At 37.4% G+C, this 18455-nt stretch overlaps 1 protein-coding gene across 7 annotated transcripts in view; it reads left to right on the forward strand.

The window, feature by feature from the left end:
• LOC145686687 (uncharacterized) overlaps positions 1-18455 on the forward strand; it is a 313040-nt gene that overhangs the window by 196576 nt on the left and 98009 nt on the right. For all 7 annotated transcript variants that reach the window (XM_081760226.1, XM_081760225.1, XM_081760228.1 and 4 more), the window contains 4 exons: positions 2494-2568; positions 5513-5565; positions 9066-9158; positions 13540-13626. In XM_081760226.1, the coding sequence (XP_081616352.1) occupies positions 2494-2568; positions 5513-5565; positions 9066-9158; positions 13540-13626 (308 nt within the window). The remainder of the gene's footprint in view (positions 1-2493; positions 2569-5512; positions 5566-9065; positions 9159-13539; positions 13627-18455) is intronic.

Genomic DNA, 18455 nt, shown 5'->3' on the forward strand with positions numbered 1-18455 from the left:
GAAAAAAAATTTAATTTCACAGAGATTTGAAATCAATAAAATTAATAATAAAATAAATAAATAACATGCATTTAAAGTTCTATTTGAACACATCCTATTCCATATATCTTCTCGTATTTTCTTCTTTAATTTCATCTCTATAATAATTCGTAGTTCGTGCGAAAAATTTTGCAATCATGAAAGCATCCACTACAATTCCTTCTTTTATAATTATGTAAAGATAACTATTTTGCCCACTACCTATAGAGTAGAGACCTGCACGGGCCGAATGTTTCGGCCCGAGCCCAATCCAGCCCGAATGTACCTAAGCCCGGCCCAGCCCGGGTCTGAAAAATTTTGAAGATTTTCGGCCCGAGCCCGGCCCGGCCCGATAAGTTTTTTAAAATCCTTGGCCCAAGCCCGGCCCGGGCCCGATACATTTTAAAAGTTTTTGGCCCGACCCCGGCCCGATAAATTTAAAAAAAAAATAGCTCGAGCCCCAATCTTTCTCAAAATTTAGTATTAAACTTGACCTAACCCTCAGAAACATTTTCTAAACTCTGGTTGACAACCTTACGCTTGCTTCCCGAATGGTACCATTGCCTCCTAGAGCTTTGCCTGTCATCGAGAGAACAAAAACTCCATTTTCTGTATTTAAAAAAAAAAAAAAAAAAAAAAAATCTAATTTAATTGGCTTTTTGCATAAAGTGAAGATGGCAATATTGTTTAGGGACAAGCAAAACTTTTCCACCTCTTCTTGTCATATTTTGGGTTCAGTGAAGATCAAGGTCAGAGCTCAATTTACCGCGCAATGCCTGCAATCCCCTATAGTGAAAGTGGAGCCGATAAGCAACACAAACTGTAACTAGCTATTGCATTCTTTGTAACATTATTCACGGGCACACTTCTTCAACGTTTGGCTTTATTCCAATTATCGTTTAACGAAAGTCAATAATTATTAAAAAATTGCAATTAATCGGCCCGACCTGAAGAGAAATAAGCCCGGCCCGGCCCGGCCCAAAGAAATAACAAGAGTCGGGCCGGGCTTCGGGCCTCGGGCTGAGCTCGGCCCGTGCAGGTCTACTATACAGGCAAAGACAGACATTGTGTTTCTCTCCCTGATATCTCAAAGCGTTGAAAAGCATTTGAATAAATATTTTAAGGGACATTCTATGTGAACATTTTAAATGTATTTTTTGGATTCAAATCTTAAATTTTAATGGATATCTCCATTGCACAAGCCTTCAGATTTTTAGAGTTCTGCGCTGTAATATAAATTGTGAGATTTTTTTTTTTTAATTTTTTTTATACATCTTCCTTAAATAATATTTTCTTTTCGGGTAATTCATTAATTAGCACGTAAAAGCATGCGAAATTGTGCGGCAATACTGCTATTAAATTAATTTTCTAAAATAAGCAGCTTAACTAGAAGATGATAGTTCCTTGATATTCCAGTGGAATATTGTTAGTACATACGTTAATTGTAATTATGTGGAGATAAATAACAGGAAAGCTTAGGCTTCATCTTTTAATTCAGTTAGATTGTAAGTTATATCTGTGCAATCTAACACAAATATTTTTACTCTCCATCTTTGTTTTGAATAAGACCAAAATGTATTTCCTAAAATGTAGTTATGTGCTTATAACAGGAAAAGCTCTTAATATTATAATATGACTAAAATTAATTGGTAAAAGGTAAATGATATTTTATTAATTTTAATATCAATATTTTGTAGATTTTCGTATTTTAAATGGAAATAAAACTCAATTCCCACTCTGATGCTGTTAGGTCGTTCACATCTTCAGAGCAATCAAGGAAATCTCATAACAATTCAAAACTATATCCAGATAAAAGCGTTCCTTTTAATAGGAAATATAACTTACGTTATGTAGCAATGTGTCAACTCAATAACAAACATTTCCTGCTTCGAGTCCTGAGAAAATTCGTGTAAAATGTAATGGTAAGCGGATGAAATGACGCCACCAAACGCTAAGAAGAAAAGGTAGGTGGACAAAAGAAGTAGAGAACTAGAGAGAGTTTTGAAGTGAGCAACACAGAAGAAGATTCGAACTCTTGATTCCTCTCCGACCAAAATCTTGGTGAGTACATGCTGGTTACGAATCGATAACACACTTCTATTATTCAACTTATATCTCTCACTTCTATCAAAATTCTAACTTCCAATTCAGTATGACTGTTATTGTCAATTTTGTCATAAGGCCACAGTACCAATTTTGGGTAATTATCTAAATCTGATGTCTCTAGTTGTATTTATCCAATTAAGACATTACCATCTCAACAAATTATTGCTCTACCTAAATTAAATGGTTTAGTTTGTTATGAGATTGCACTCTAAATTGCCCCCATGCTAACATGTTTATTATTGTCTAAGCTAAGTGTGGATAATAAGCATGTATGTCGACGTCCGGATTTCGATCCAATAAGTTGGCATATGTTAATACTGTACCTAAGAATGCATGTTAGTTAATTGATTAATATTTATTTTATTACAGATGGTGCTGCTGAAAGATTATCACAAGGAGCGAGTAGAAATCATGATGATCCTCCTGAGATAATAGATTTAGACGGTAATTTTTTTCTCTGTTTCTTTCTTAAAGCATAATATGTTTCTCACATCGCGTTTATTAGATTCTGTCGATCATTTTTCAAGTTTTACTTTTAGCTTTGTCAGATGTACGTATATTCTATACTAATTCGCTGACTGATTAAGGTTTTAGAAATGTGTTTCTTTCTATTGAACCTGCTTCACATGACATCAATTCAAAGAATTTACAGGGTGTTTCAAAACAACACCGACAACGTTTGGGACATGATTCCTGACATCAAGATAAGACAAAAAGTATTGACTAACCTAGGCGCAGAAATACGTCATTTCGGAGTTATATGCCGCCGAAAACAGGAAAATATGAACTTCAGAGGTTCATAACTCCAATACTATGGGACCTACCGTAGTCGGATCAAGACTTCACTTAAGAACTGGTGTGTGTCCTATCCAAATATCCATGTTTCAAAATCCTGTAGTACTTCTACAACAATTTTTATAGAGGTAGTTGGTGAGTACTTCAAATTATATGCCCGTGGAAAATGTTAGAGATAGTATATACAAAATGCTATTTCATAAACTAATAAGTGTTTCAATATCTTTTACATCTATATATATAAAGATGAAAGTGACTATGTTTATAATTTAATAACTATTGTGATCTCGATCAAATTTTCAACATAGGTGAAGTTCGGGCCTGGGATGATTCTTATCATTTCATTTTGACGATACAACGTAGGGGAGGAGGTGGGAAGATATATAAAAGTAATCGAAAATTACCCATATTAGTGTCGAATCTTAAATATTCGGGGGTCACTGAGATGAATAGTGACACTTCGGATGCCATTTAAATCCAAAGTCGCCCCTGCAACTTATGGGAGGCGTAGATATATATATATATAAATGATCGAATATGACCGATATTAGTGTCGAATCCATAGTTTTCGGGGTCTCTGAGATAAACAGTGACAATTCCGATGTCGTTTACATCCAAATTCAGCAGCCCCCATTAGTACACCTAAGGAGGAGTTGACAAATAAAATAATTGAAAATGACCTATATTGGTGTCGAATTCATAGTTTTTCGGGTTCCTAAGTCGATTGTTGATAGTATTCTCCCCGTACGAAAAACGAATATTCTGGTAGTAATGTATAAATTTCAGTGCTCAACTGTTATGATATCATAAACTATGTACTCAAAATTTTGGTTTATAAGAAAAGGTTTGGAAATTGTTGATAGTTTCTTGATTAACATTCACTATCTGACTCACTTTCCACATTTTTGATATTTTTCATTGTCTTTAAATAATCCAATAAATTCAGAAATGGGAGGGTGACCCTAACGAAGATCCTTAACGTCCAAGCAAGATGATGAAAAATGGAAATTGAATGTATTATACATATAGAAAAAGAAAACAGATACATTACTACCCTAAAATATTGGCTTCTTTATTCCAGGAAGATATATCAGGGCATGTTATAGAAGAACAAGAGGAATCAGGATAAAACATAACGAAGAAAACAGAATGGGTATTCCAGTGTTTCCAGTGCTCACTAACACCTGAAAAAGTTGTTTTTGAAGTTCGAAATTATTCCTACTTTAATGCTCCCTCCCGTTAACACACACACACACACACAAATAAATAAATAAATAAAAATAAAAAAATTGAAGTCAATCACAGACTTCAAAAATTATTGCATGGGAAATGATGTTCGGAATTCATATATCAATACAAAAATAAATCCATATATCAGTGGGTTGACAAAGAGGAAAGTGTAAATTAAATTAAAATAAAATGCTACATCAGGAAATCAAAAAATAAAAAGGGCAATTTCAGGATTATCAATACACATTTTACATGTATTATAAAAATGAAAGCGTTTGAAGTATACTGTTCTTAAAAAGTAAATTTGAATCAGACAGGCAGATCAGTAACCGGATACGAGCGTTTTAGACACAAGATGATTAAACTGTCAGTCTGATTGAGTTATGAGGGGGTAATTCACTACGAAAAAAAAAAGAGATTTTCTAACGGCAAGATAGCGCAAAACTTCATATATCTCGAATGATCCGAAATATCCTCCAGGAATTTGTGGAAACATGATGCTACGCCCAACATATACTCCAGACCTTACATTTTCGGATTATTACTTGTTCTGATCCATGACTCGTGTTATAGTAATTTCTGAATACACCTGCAATTTACTGGGTGCAAGAAATTTTACAGTTAAAACAGTTTTGAGATTCCTTACAGAGACCTACACCTTGCATTCAGTTTATACGCACATATTTATATTCCATGTGCGAATCGAAAGCAAGAATACATCATTGGCACGCATAACCTGTGCAAACAATCAAAATCACCCAAGATAACTGAGCAGAAACTAAAATAAATGTCTGCAAGGTTGAGGATATACCCCAAGTTGGTGCTTGCTTTCTGAAATTAACCATAAAGGCAATATGAATAAAATATCCAGAAAATAAATTTTACCACAAATTCCTGCGCTTCAGCAACCAAGAGGAGGAGGTAGCTGCAAAAGTTCTTTCCTTCGAAGAACAAAAACGTGTCAGCACGAGATGGAAGTACTTGTCGAAGGATATTTTAAGACGAAGAAGTACAATGGCCTCTACTTTGAGTACTAGGCAGGGTTCATTATAACGTGTCATATACATGATCAAGGTATTGCAAAATTTTTGATAACCTTATGTATAAATAGATATCGTGTCAATATTTAGCATTGTACCTTAAATATTTTACCAGGTGCTTCCGGGAATTTTTTATTTAAGAAGCCCGCATATAAAGTATTTTAAAAATTGTTGTAAATATACCTAATATAATTAATATAAAAATGTACCTAATATAATTAATGTAGTAAGTCAGAGTGTTATCTTTAAATATAAGATGAATAGTATTAAATTGGTATACTGTAGTTCACAATTCATATTTTCGCAATTTTGTAATTTTGCAGAATCTAGTGGAGCTGAAGATTGGACTGCAGATATGGATTATGAAGACTCTACGGTAAGTATATGTCATTGTCCCCTTAATATTGGGGTTAAGTAACACTAACTTTTTGTCAAATAAATTCCTGGACTTGTTTATTTAAAAAGTCCGTATATAAAATATTTTTAAAAAATGCTGTAAGTCCCTACTATAAATGTACCTAATTGTCATGTGGTTTGGCCGCGATCCGTCGACTAGTTCATTTACATCTGTTTGTTAGATTAGTCGACCTCAGGTATGCTCTACGATTTTTAAAATTGATAAAAATATCGAACAAAGAGTTTGCCTCATATTTTGTGTTGCAAATGAAATTAATTGTGTTGAATCATTGAAAATATTGGAGAAGACGTACGATTAGTCAACTTTATCAAAACCACAAGCGTACAAGTGGTACAAAACATTCAAAGAATGCCGAGAAATAATTGAAGACTTCCCTCGATCCAGTCTATCTTCAGTGTTTTCGACTATTGAAAATATCGACTGAGTGAAAGATATTAGGATAGAAAATTATTAGGGCTTAACGAAGACGGCTCAGGATCTGGAAGTATCTCACGAAATCGTTCACATCATTTTAGTTGATACGTTAAGCATGGGACGCGTCACGGGCGGCTTGTCGCGAAGGAGCTGAATTTGCTTTAAAAAGAGCATCGCAAACAAGTTGCTGAAGACCTGCTTTAACAAGTCAATTTAAATGCTACATTCATGAGATACCTCCAAACGGTTGACGAAATGTGAGTTTAAGGTTTTGATATGGAAGACAATCAAGTAGCCTCGCAATGTTTCTTAGATAATGTATCGAAATCGAAATAAAAAAATCAAGGTCGTGTTAGCTGTTTTCTGTGACTATCATAGTGTCGACTCAGAAGTCCTTGCGGAGGGGCAAACAATAAGTGGCCAATTAAATCCGGGCGTTATGAAGCATTTCAAATAGAATGTTTTTTCAGAAAGAACGGGATTTGTTGAAGTACAGTTCTTGGATTATCTTTATACGTGAATTTCTCAGCAAAAGCTCAACGAATGTCACTAACCAACATTGTATTTGTCTTTACTGTGTATTCTATGAGATTGTCTTCCCCACTTTCTCCACCTCCTCCAAACTCAATTTACCGCTTTGTAGAAGACTTTCAGTCTATTGAAGCAATAAAATAAAGTTCACCGAAACTGAACACCATACCGGAAAGTGTTCCGACGACTGGATTAGCGTAAGGTATCACATCATATGTTGCCTATTTTGAAGGGGACAAAATAAATTTGAACGATTAAGCTTTATTTTATAGTAAACAATTCGAAATACTTATTTAACAAAATATACAATGTGCACCACTTCACACAAATCATAGTGATAAATATAAATTTGTTGAAAGAATACATTATTATTATTATTACAGTAAAGTCCCTAAAACTTAGCACTCGATAACCCGGCAGTCCGGATAACTCGGTCACACCCTGACAAGTCGCAAGAGCCCCGCGCGCAGACCCGTTCAAGATCATTGCCCGCGTGCGTGTGTCCCCTCTTTCCGCATTTCTTTTTTTCTCGCGTCACACTTCTACTCCTCCATCACGTGTCTGGCGCTGGAGGGCGCTCAGCCGTTCAGTCTACCTGCCTCAACCTTTGCCAGAGTTAGTCGATTTCTTAACTGCGTTGCATAACTCGATGTGAGTGATTGTATTGTATTGCTTATAGTTGTTTCAAAGTTTGTGAGTGCTGGACAGTATTCTGCGACGGCATCTTCCGGACATTACATCTTTTTTTTTTTTTTTTCAGTCAGCTATTTGATTTTCATTATAGACAGCTTTATGCCTTTATTTTTTGAGGTCTGTCTTATGAGGTAAATTACTGTACAGTGTGTATTCATTAATTTTCATTTTCATGTATAATAAAGGCTCTATGCCTTCATAAAGTACGTACTTTTCCTTTGTTTAAGGATAATTGGGCAGTTTATACTATATTGTATTTTCAAGCAACCAATACATACAAGTACAGTACTGTATTTTCTAAGGAAAAACTCGTACTTATTCCTTTTTAACCCCATTCCCGATAACCCGACATTTTCACAAACTCAGCCACCCTTCGATCCACATTAGGCCTAGTTTTCGGCACTCTACTGTATCTTCTTCTTCCTCCTCCTCCTCCTCACGTAGGTAGAGTGTTATCTCTCATAAAGTAGACTTACATTTTGTTCGTTGATTTTTATGCTTCTAGCACCGTTGATAGAATATATTGGTGAAATTGTTTTGAATGATACTAAATTTTCATAGCTACGGTTGAAGTCAATATGGAGTTACATTGTCAAAAATATTGATTTCATTATATTAATTTTCATCAACGATTCGAATGAGTGGTATATCAGTCAAAATGAAACGGTAGATAGCTGTAATCTCCTAACAGCTTGAAGAAATGTTATTTTGTGTTGGTGTTTCTTCCGCAAATGAATATGTTTTAAGAGTTTAACTTTTATCCGAATACGGAAGAAAAAACTATTGGAAACATTTGGCCCATATCGACACACCAAATTGGTCATGAAAGATAGAAGATTAAGTTGTGGGTTCAATACCTATCTGTCTGTTGTTTGTACTCAAGTAAACGAAAATTTCTGAGAATATGTCTGATCGTGAGACAGTTTATTAGAAACAGTTCAAGAGTTGGAGATTTGTGCAAACACTTAGTGCATGTATTGTAGGGACTATTATTTGAAGTGCTCGTGATAAGTGGGTGACTGCCAGGGGTCAGCTCAAATATTTCCAATGGAAAGGTATGTTCAATTGGATGGCATTCGAAAGCTCGTAAGGAACAGCGACCGGTAACGTTCGTACCATATCTATACATCAAAGGGGTCACAAATGGTGACAGATCAAACTTCAAGTTCAATTACTGTCGTTACGACAATGTAAAGTCTGCAAAAATAGTACAGACAGATACGGTATTGAAACCACAACGTAATCTTTCGTCCTTGACTATTTGGTGTTTTGATAAGGGCCAAAGGTTCTAGTAATTTTTACTTCTATGTTAGTAGCCTATACCGACGAAAATTCGAAATCGACAGAAGTGTTTAACCTACCGCGAAATTTACGGCCAGATTCGGAGTATACTATCTATGGAACTTAACAATGCATAAACAAATTCGAGTTGATATTAATGTGACTGTCCCAGCACGTGTGTGTATGCATCGGCAACATACTTCGGCAGATAGATTCATGCACTTTCAAGGTATCAGTCCATTGGTACCTACACGGGACCTAGGAAGTTGTGCATTCGATTCGTTCACTACTTCTTGATTAGAGGTTTCTGCTGGTTAGAATGTATTATGCAGTTCTTCACGCCGATATTCTTTTACGTGTTTTCGAATGCCATCGAATTTGAATTAACTTTCCATATAAAATTTTCGGGTTGACGTTAAGTTCTTTTGACACCTTGGAATTACTTAATCTAAGCATTTCAGTATGCTTTGTCAATGATTCTCAATTATTGTGATAATTCATATGTAAAAAATATATCAATGTATTTATTCCTTTTGCAGATCGATCCACCACCATTGAATGAAAGTTCTAGTGTAAACACGTCAGATGGAAACTCTAGACTTAATCCTCAAACTATTGGGGAGGAATCTGTGGTAATTACTCGCTTTCTTACAATAGTTTTATACAATTGAATTACTTATCAAAGTATGTAATATTTTGTAGGCGAATTCAACATACTAACTACTCAAAAACATAACTAACTCTATGGCACGTGGAACCCGAAAATTCAATTCGGCATTCAGAAAAATCCTCCATTGACTTCTGTCTTGAGGCAACAGGGTCTTTATTATTATTATTATTATTATTATTATTATTATTATTATTATTATTATTATTATTATTATTATTTATATTCCTATTTCTGCGAGATCCATTTTAATAATCCTATATCCGCCTAGGTCGTCCTATGATCTTTTCCTATTGGGTTTCCAGTAAAATGTTCAAAGCGTTCCTACTTTCTTCCATTCGGGCTACATGACCTGCTCACCTGAGCCTCTTAGACTTAATGACTCTTAAGTGTTAGGTAAACGGTATAAATTATAAAGTTGTTCGTTATGAAATTCCCGCTATTCCACATTCCCGTCCGTCTTGGGTCTGACATATTCGCCACAGGACTTTATTTCCAAATACTTTCTGTTTGCATTCTCTCCTCAAGGTAAGTGACAGTGTTTCGCAGTCATACAGCACAGCCAGCATACTTATTGTTTAATGTACTTTAGGTTTAAATTCTTCGACAGAATTCGCGAAGACTGAATAATAACACGAATAATTACATGCTTTCAGTTGACTTAGAAAACATTCAAGTATGATCATGTAATTACAGAGAAAAAATCTGAACAATTGGTTGGAAGAGGCACAAACTGCGATATACCGGGTCTCGAATGGTTTCTGTACAATTGAGCTACAAGAAATACTTTCAGTTTTCTATTGTTTTAGGGCTTTGTTTCTTAACCGACTAAAGTACAGTTACGTTTATTACTTCTGTGAAACCCGACAGGTATTCATAACTGGTACTTAATCAGTTACAAGTGTATCCTACAGTCAACAGGTATATACTGCTGTTTGTTAAAATTGCATACCAAGTAGGAAGGCCGGCAATACGTCCAAACTTGCAGGGTTTTGTACGATCGGGTATGACGTGCGAATGATCTACTTTCAGCGGCACATTCGTAGGCTCAACAGAGTCTTCTATGCGGTTGGGAGAGTAGTGCTGCGAGATGGCTGTCAATACAGTATTAATGCAGTAGAGCGTGTACAAACAGAGAACGTGTGGGCGAGCGTTACTATACCACGTCCACGTTAGAGGATTGAATAAAACAGATCACTTCATTCGAATGGGGCCGCATGGTCAGCCTACGGGCAGGCAGCTTCTCATTCCGCGAAATAGGTTCGTGTACAGGCCATGCCACTACAACAGTTATATATGTGGAAGGAAAAGACAGAAAGAAAACTACGCAGCGACGATCAGGCGCAATGTGACAACGCCGCGAAATCTTGTTCACATGATCATGACGAATCGTGCAGAATCGTCCACAGCATTAACCCGACACTGAAGCGTACAGATGGGAGTGGACTTGTCTACGTCGATGGTGGAGCGGCATCTACTGAAAATTTGACGGACAACATTTTTCCGTTTAGTCGGATTTCCACAAACGTTTTAGGCTATAATGGCGACGTGAACACCGTCCCTGGCGTGCTGCTGAGTAAGAGCTGTTCGTGGTTTCGGGCAGGTTCCGCTTGAATCTGTCTTACAGTGGTTGCTGCATTAGACGCTATTGTGGTAAATACAGTCTACTAGCCTATATAGTCAAAACATCAGATGTGATTATTTGGGATTCGTTGGGTATACCATTCTATCTTGGTTGCTACACATTCAGAACCTCACCAGTAACTGCTGTACCAGGGATGTTACAGAGTCCGAGGTCTCATCTTCATTTAAACAACATTTGGGCGCCATATTTCAGCAGAAAATACCCAGCCGATGTTTTAAATAAAAATCGTTGATTTAGATCAAATTCCGAAATAAATTAATTTGAAGTGAAAATAAGTGAAATTCCGTTTCTGTTCTGTTATTTCGATTATGGAAGATTGAAGGAAGCTTGACATTTTGTACATTTTACATAACTGAATGCGAAATTTATGTATTTTATATGTATTAAATCACTGAAGAAAAATCACGTTGAGTGTGCTCCTCACTTGCTTTATGTTCAGCTGTGTTAGTTTTAGAGTTCTTTAACAATTAAATTTCCTTTCAACATAATTGTGATTGGGGTACTGTCCAAAGCCCCTGGGAAAGGTGAAGGTTAGTGGTTTGTCTTTGCCACCGCTTTCCATCGAGTAAAGATATCCTGATGTAGAGATTAGGAATCATAGTTGAATTCAGCTATAGGGGCCGCGGTTGCTCAGTGGTAGAGCGTTCACCTCTGGTGCTTGGGGTCTCGGGTTCGATACCAGCCCCCGCCAAGTGAACTTTGTGGTGGACAAACACCGTGTGCGTGGATTTCCTCGGGGTTCTCCCGTTTCCTCCCACTTTCTTTATTCCACCATTTCATTCATTACTCATCATCACCGTCTCCTTTAGCCTAACCGGCATAACCGTAGGACGTAAAACTCAAAGATTTCATTTCATTTCAATTCAGCTATATGTCAGAGGGGCGAAGATCCCCTCCTTCCTTCTTAGGTTTCGGTGTCGTCCCCTGAGTTGCATAAAGAGTTAGTAAGTTAAGGTGGTGTGTATGAAATAACGGTGTTCGAACCTCCCTCGAACCTTATTAGTGCCCTCTGATTATAAAGTCTGAGTTCAACGCTGCTAGGGACCTATAATTTAATGTAGATTTCTGAACACTTTAATGCCTACCGGGCTTTGAACTCGGAACCTTCTTGATGCAAGACGATGAGCTTAACACCAGTGCGCCATCGGGGAAATCACCATTTGGCATTTTACGACGAAAATTCTTGTGTGTGTGTGTCTGTTTGTTTCTTTCCGGATAATAGAAGCGTATTTAGGGGACCGATTCCCTCTCCAAAACTTAAAAATTTTGTACATTTTATATAACTTGAGGCGAAATTTACGTATTTCATACGTATTTCGTGCCACAAGCAAGCTCTGGATCGTCCAATTTTTTAAAAGAAAATATGTCCTTGCCAAATATCAACAACTTTTGCGAAAGAAAAGTCCATGTTAATAAACGTTCCTATATTTTCCTTAATGATTAAGAAACATTGTTTGGGAGTGAAATAGGTTAACGATGGGGGGGTTAATTCCAAATTAAACCCCAATGCTTTCACTTAAATGTCACAATTAACATTTAATACTAATTTCTAATGGGTTTTCTTCAGTTCGCGACTTGTATTTACGAGGAGAAAGATGTGATTTAAATTTTAAAAATCAACAAAAGTGATTTTTTAAATGATCATGATTTTTTTTCCCACCCAGTAACAGAATTCCCACTTAGCCACCGTGTTTTACAACAGGGAGACAGTTCCGAACATAAGCTTCTTTGGGCGTTCACCATACAGAAACGCACCTTGTTCTTGGAAATAATGTTAAAGAGGACTAATCGGATTATATTACATATTTCCAATTATTGGCAGTCCACTTTCTCTGTTCTCTGTACAATTGTCTTAGTGCTAAAGCATTGTTGGCGATGATCAGTGACTTAGAAAGTATAACTCGACCGCGAATTTTAAAGTTGTTGCAGCAGGCTATTCCAGGTGCTGATTGAATATCACAGTAAATTTTGCAGAATTTGCTCTACAATCTTCAGTGCTCAGCAGTCTCTTTCACTGAACTTCTATTTTGTCCTCTGTTACTTTTCGTCATGTTTTCCAATGATTTCAGTAGGTCATCATAATTACATTTGGCACTGTTCCTCGCGACATACCTATCGCACTGGATAACGTAGACACATTTGCTCCGATTAATTACACACCTACAATTTGGCTTACTTGAAACACAAAGGTGTCTCCCTTTTGTATTACCAGCATCTCGGTTCAACACACTCCTCTGTTCTGTTCTACCCTGCTCTGCGTAACGCACTACAGGCAGTCACCTAACACATCACTAACTGCAACCAGACGTTTTCTCAATGTTACTACCGCCTTTCGCGAGAGAGACCCAGGTTCGACTTCCAGCGGGAGCCCATGTGGTTTGGATTCCATGTTAAGCTGTAGGTCCACGTCTCATGTAGCCTCACTGCTGAAAGGGATGCTAAACTCAAAATCAGATCAATGTTACTACCTCTTATATTTTACGTGTTGCAAACTAGAAGTGTTTCCGCTATTTAGATAAGCATTTATAAAGTGAAACTGACAAGGAGTTCTGCATTTTTCATTGATTGTGGAACTGAAATATTACTGTCGATATCCTCATTTATTGTAATAAATCCTTTGTTAGCTATATCATTTACATGAGTGTCTTCCTCATTTCACAGGTAGAATACAGCGTGTTAACTTCTAAATTTTCTTTTACAGAAAGAGTCGTCACCAAACAAAAGTTCTTCTGCACAATCTGCAAGTAAGCATAGTGGCTTGAATTCAAAGAACAATGAAAAACAATCTGTAAGTATGATTAGTCAGCTCTTTAAAATATCATTAGGTAACTCATAGAATCTGCATAATATGTAAAATTATAGATAAATATTTACGTTCACATAAATCAAAATGATAAGAGAATTAATTCATTCATTGCAACTTATAGAATGATTTATACACCATTTATGTAAGTGATCCTCACAGGTTTGAAGTATTTCACAATATAACGTTACCAGCGTCAATCCAGTTCAGAAGACGAACAGAACAATTCGATTCCTGAACTTTTCATCTTCAGGATAAAAGGTGCGAAGACCAAAAAGTTACCGAGTTTCAAAATCAGGTGACCTATTGTTCAGAAAAGATGGATGTACAAATTAAATGTTGCAGCTCATACATTGAGACGCAATAAGATCATCTAAATCGTAAGAAGGTAGTAAGTAAAATTATTGGAAGTTTTTGGAGTATTGAACGATAGATCGTGCGAATTGTGTTAGGTTCGAGGAAATCAAAGCACATAAACATAACAAAATAGAATTTTAAAATCGAACGGTTGTATTATTACTATATTCACGCAAGGAGGAAACAACCGCTTTTTAACACACCAAATCTTCTATAGACGCGAATTCAATAATACACAAAGAGTGAAAAAGTACATGACTGGACCAGAACTCGAACCCTGGATAATACAATCATCCGTGGTGTTCTGAATATGGACACTGGATTGTCCAAGTATAACAGAAAGTTATAGTACAAACCATGTGGTCTAAGGGAAAGAACACAGACTTCGAGGGTGAAAGAGTATGTGACTTTTCTGGGGCGGACTGGGTAGGGTAGTGACTAACGCATCGGTATAGTACGCCGAAGATTCTGGGTTTGAGTTCAAGTCCAGTCATGCATTATTTCACTCTGTGTATCATTGAATTCACACGTATAGAGTATTTGGTGTGTTAAAAAGCGGTTGTTCCGTCCTTTCATTAATATATTGTTCCATATAGTCCCATATTCCCCATGAGATGATAGTAAACTCAAGATGTCGTTTTCTGGAGAAGAAATATATGATAGTACTAGATTTTGAGAAAACAAAGTGTGAAACAGATGCCTAGCGAAACTTTAGGAGCGAATATGAGGAAGAAGCAACGTGTGCAGGAAGCCATGGAAATGTGTTACAACCAGGTGGTTGTGCGCGAGAAAAGAAATGGTCGCTCAGGCGTGAAAGAAAAAAAATATTCACGAGGAGCCCGAAGAAATCTGCATGTGAGCTGAGTGTATCATGTAGAGTATTTTGCGTAAAAAATGGTGTATTAAACCATACTGAGTACAGTTAGTGCAAAATTTGCATCTAAACCCTCAAGACAAAAGAAGGCAGTACTAGTTTTGCAGTAAATTGCAACAAAGATAGACGACTTCGTAAAATTTTAATTTCAGTCATGCAAGTCGGAAGGTGAATAAGTACAATTGTAGAACTTAGTGTTCGGGAAAACCCGCATAATAGTGCGAAACACACAGGTGGTTGTCCTAAATATATAATGTCTTGTCCAGCAAAAAGCTGTATAATCCTGAACAGCGTTTTCTTGAAATATTGTTGATACCTTTGTTGTACATTGATTCCAGTAACTTTTTGCAGTTCAGTTGGGTGGGGCCCCTCCACACTTTTATCGTGATGTTAGAGCATATTTAAGCACACAGCACTGGGTCGGCCGTCCTGAAGGAAACGACTAATGTGGGATGGAAATAGCCTCCTAGATCCCTCGAAATCATTCTCTTTTTTTTTGGGGGGGGGGAGGGGGGTATTATACGTAAAGAATACTGTGTTTTCCATTCACTTCCGAGTAATGTTACGGAACTGAGAGAACTTAGCAAGTGTTGTATAGTTACAATATTTCGTATTCATAATATCACTGTTCACTTTCATAGTTCCTCCAAAATGAATTTTAAAAGTGTACCAGCCTTTGTGTACATCCCTTTATGTACTTTCTCTTCCAATTATTGCATTTTTCCAGACAATTCTTATTCGGATTTGTAACAGACCGTATGCTAGTCTCAGTAGGTAATAACGTGATTATTCTTGTTTCCATATTTTATTTATACAGGGTGTTTCAAAACAACACCGACAACGTTTGGGAGGTGATTCCTGACACCAAGATAAGACAAAAAGTATAGACCAACTTGGGTGCACAAATGCTTCCTTTCGGAGTTACAGGCTGCCGAAATAATGAAAAATTGAACTTTAAAGGTCCATAGCTCCAAAACTATGGGACCTACCGTAGTCGGGTCAAGACTTAACTTAGGAACTAGTATGTGCCCTATCCATAAATCCATGTTTCAAAATCCTGCGGTACTTCCGCAACAATGTTTATGGAAGTAGTTGGTTAGTACTTCAAATTATATCCCCGTAGCCAAACTCCCTTTATATAAAAACTGTTGCGGAAGTACCGCAGGATTTTGAAACATGGATTTATGGATAGGACATATACTAGTTCCTAAGTGAAGTCTTGATCCGACTACTGTAGGTCCCATAGTTTTGGAGCTATGGACTTTAAAGTTCAATTTTTCATGATTTCGGCAACCTGTAACTCCGAAAGGAAGCATTTGTGCATCCAAGTTGGTCTATACTTTTTGTCTTATCTTGGTGTCAGGAATCACCTCCCAAACGTTGTCGGTGTTGTTTTGAAACACCCTGTATATTTTTATTCTTATTTTTAGTTTGGCTATTTGTTTATATCGCATATTATATTTTACTATGCTTCGATATTTCCTTCCTCTGTTCAATGTGTTGTCATGTAATTTTATTTTTGATGTTAGAGGCATGGTTGCTCAATGGTAGAGCACTTACTTCTGGTACGTGGGGTCCTGGTTCTATCCCTGGCTAAATAAATTTGTGGTGGACAACCATCGTGTCTGTCCTCCCACATTCTCATTCCATCAGTTCTCCCATCATTCACTTATCCTAATTCCCCTCCATGTAGCGGACCGTCAACTCGGGGAGGGAGTGGAGCTGAGAGGGCGGCTTCATTTTTCATGCATCCATCACCCCTCATCCGCATGTATTTGCATTCCCTCTCAGCGGCAAATACCGCTACCGGACTGGCAAGGGGTTGGTGAGAGTCTGGGAAGAGTTTGGTATGTGGATGTCTTTTTTCATTTGGGGTGGACGTGTACCCGCCTAGTCTGTTTTGTGTGCATCCAGTGTTTGTAATGTCCGGTGTGCTGAGTCTGAAAATATTTAAAAATTAAAACAATAAAATTTGTAAAATTGCAAAAGAAATATAACAAAATAGAAATAAACGCACATTTTTGTTTCTTTCGGGTTGGTGGAGTCTATTTTTTGGTTTATCCGGTTCTTTTTTCGATTAGTTTTCTTTCTTCTTTTCCGGGGCCATGCGTTTCTGTCGACAGAAATGATTTTGTTGCACCCCCTTTCCTTTTGACCCCGTCGGCCCCTCGCTGATCTTACGGTGAGGGCGTGCTTATGGGATACCCAATGGAGTAGCGTAAGTTCTCACAAGTGTCCCGATGTGAAGTTACGACGTTCACGCACTTTTTTCTTCTTCTTTATCAATGTATATTTAAAATCATCTTTTCATAAGACAAGTATCACGATGTCTGTAGTCTTATCTTGTAATTAAAGATAAAGATGCTGATAGTACCACTATTGAAGCTACCCGTCCGAGTGCTATAAAGGGCTTGTCTGCTTTCCTTATAATAAAGCAATTACTTATAACGCCGAACAGGTTAAGGATATCAAGAAATCGTGGATTTGCACTCTTTTGGTGGAAACGGTCGACGAAGTGCAAACAGCGAAGCTACTGAACTTGATTACCATTGGAGCAGTGAACGTGTCAGTAGAACTCCACCGTCTACTGAACGTCTCGAGGAGTCATATCGTGTTGGGACCTCCTAAGTGCCACCAAGGAGGAGATTAAATCGGAGCTTGCTGACCAAAATGTTGTGGAAATAGCTCGCTTCAAGAGTAAGAAATCAGGTGCACTTGTTGCTATTTAGTCACTGATTCTTACTTTCAGTTTGCCTACACTACCGGACTACGTGAAAGCTGGTTATTATCGACCTGAGGTCCGTCTCTATATTCACAGTCCCCTGCGCTGTTTTAAATATCAACATTTCGGGCACACCAGCACGTCGTGAAATGCATCTGCTGCTCTTCATGCGAATGTTGGCCAGGGTAATCACGGTGTGAAACCCTGTGCAGCGACCAGGTCTTTTTGTGTCCTGCAAGGGCGAACATTCTACTTGGTCTCGAGACTGTTCAGCCTTTCAATGTGAGGAACGTCTTCAGGAGCTAATGTTTGTTGAGAAGATCTCTGCTGCTGATGCTAAGCGTCGCTTGAAAGAAAGTATCGCTTCTTCACATTCTGTGCTCTTTGCTAGTGTTGCAGCTGCTACTTACAAATCTGTAGCGGCTCAGATGTCTGACGTTTCCACTCAAATTGATGTCGTTCCCGAGAAAAGTCCAGAACTTCAGACCCCAGTCGCATCGACTAGCGAACCTCCCAAAAACCCCTCGTGTTTCTGTTTGTGTTGGACTTCGGCGAGCTTCACCTCTTCTCGCCGATCTAAAACTTAGCCAGCATATTGAGTCGTCTTAAGGATACAGTTCTTTCCCCAAAAAGAGCAAAATCTCTTCCTGTTCATAAGCCACCTGCAGTTTCTTTGAAATCTGACATTGTGGAAGATGAACTAATGGATACTGAGTGGACGGTGCTTGGCCCACGCGGAAAGGTTCGCTCGATACGTTAATTTTTGGCTCTTTATTTGATATTTTTTCTCTTTATTTTGTTGTTGTACATTTTCTGTATTGTAACAAATATTCGTATGTGGCATTTCTCTATATTTACTTT

This window comes from Thermobia domestica, chromosome 5, assembly GCF_964235325.1.
Source record: "Thermobia domestica chromosome 5, izTheDome1.hap1.1, whole genome shotgun sequence".
In the NCBI taxonomy this organism is placed as follows: Eukaryota; Metazoa; Arthropoda; class Insecta; order Zygentoma; family Lepismatidae; genus Thermobia; species Thermobia domestica.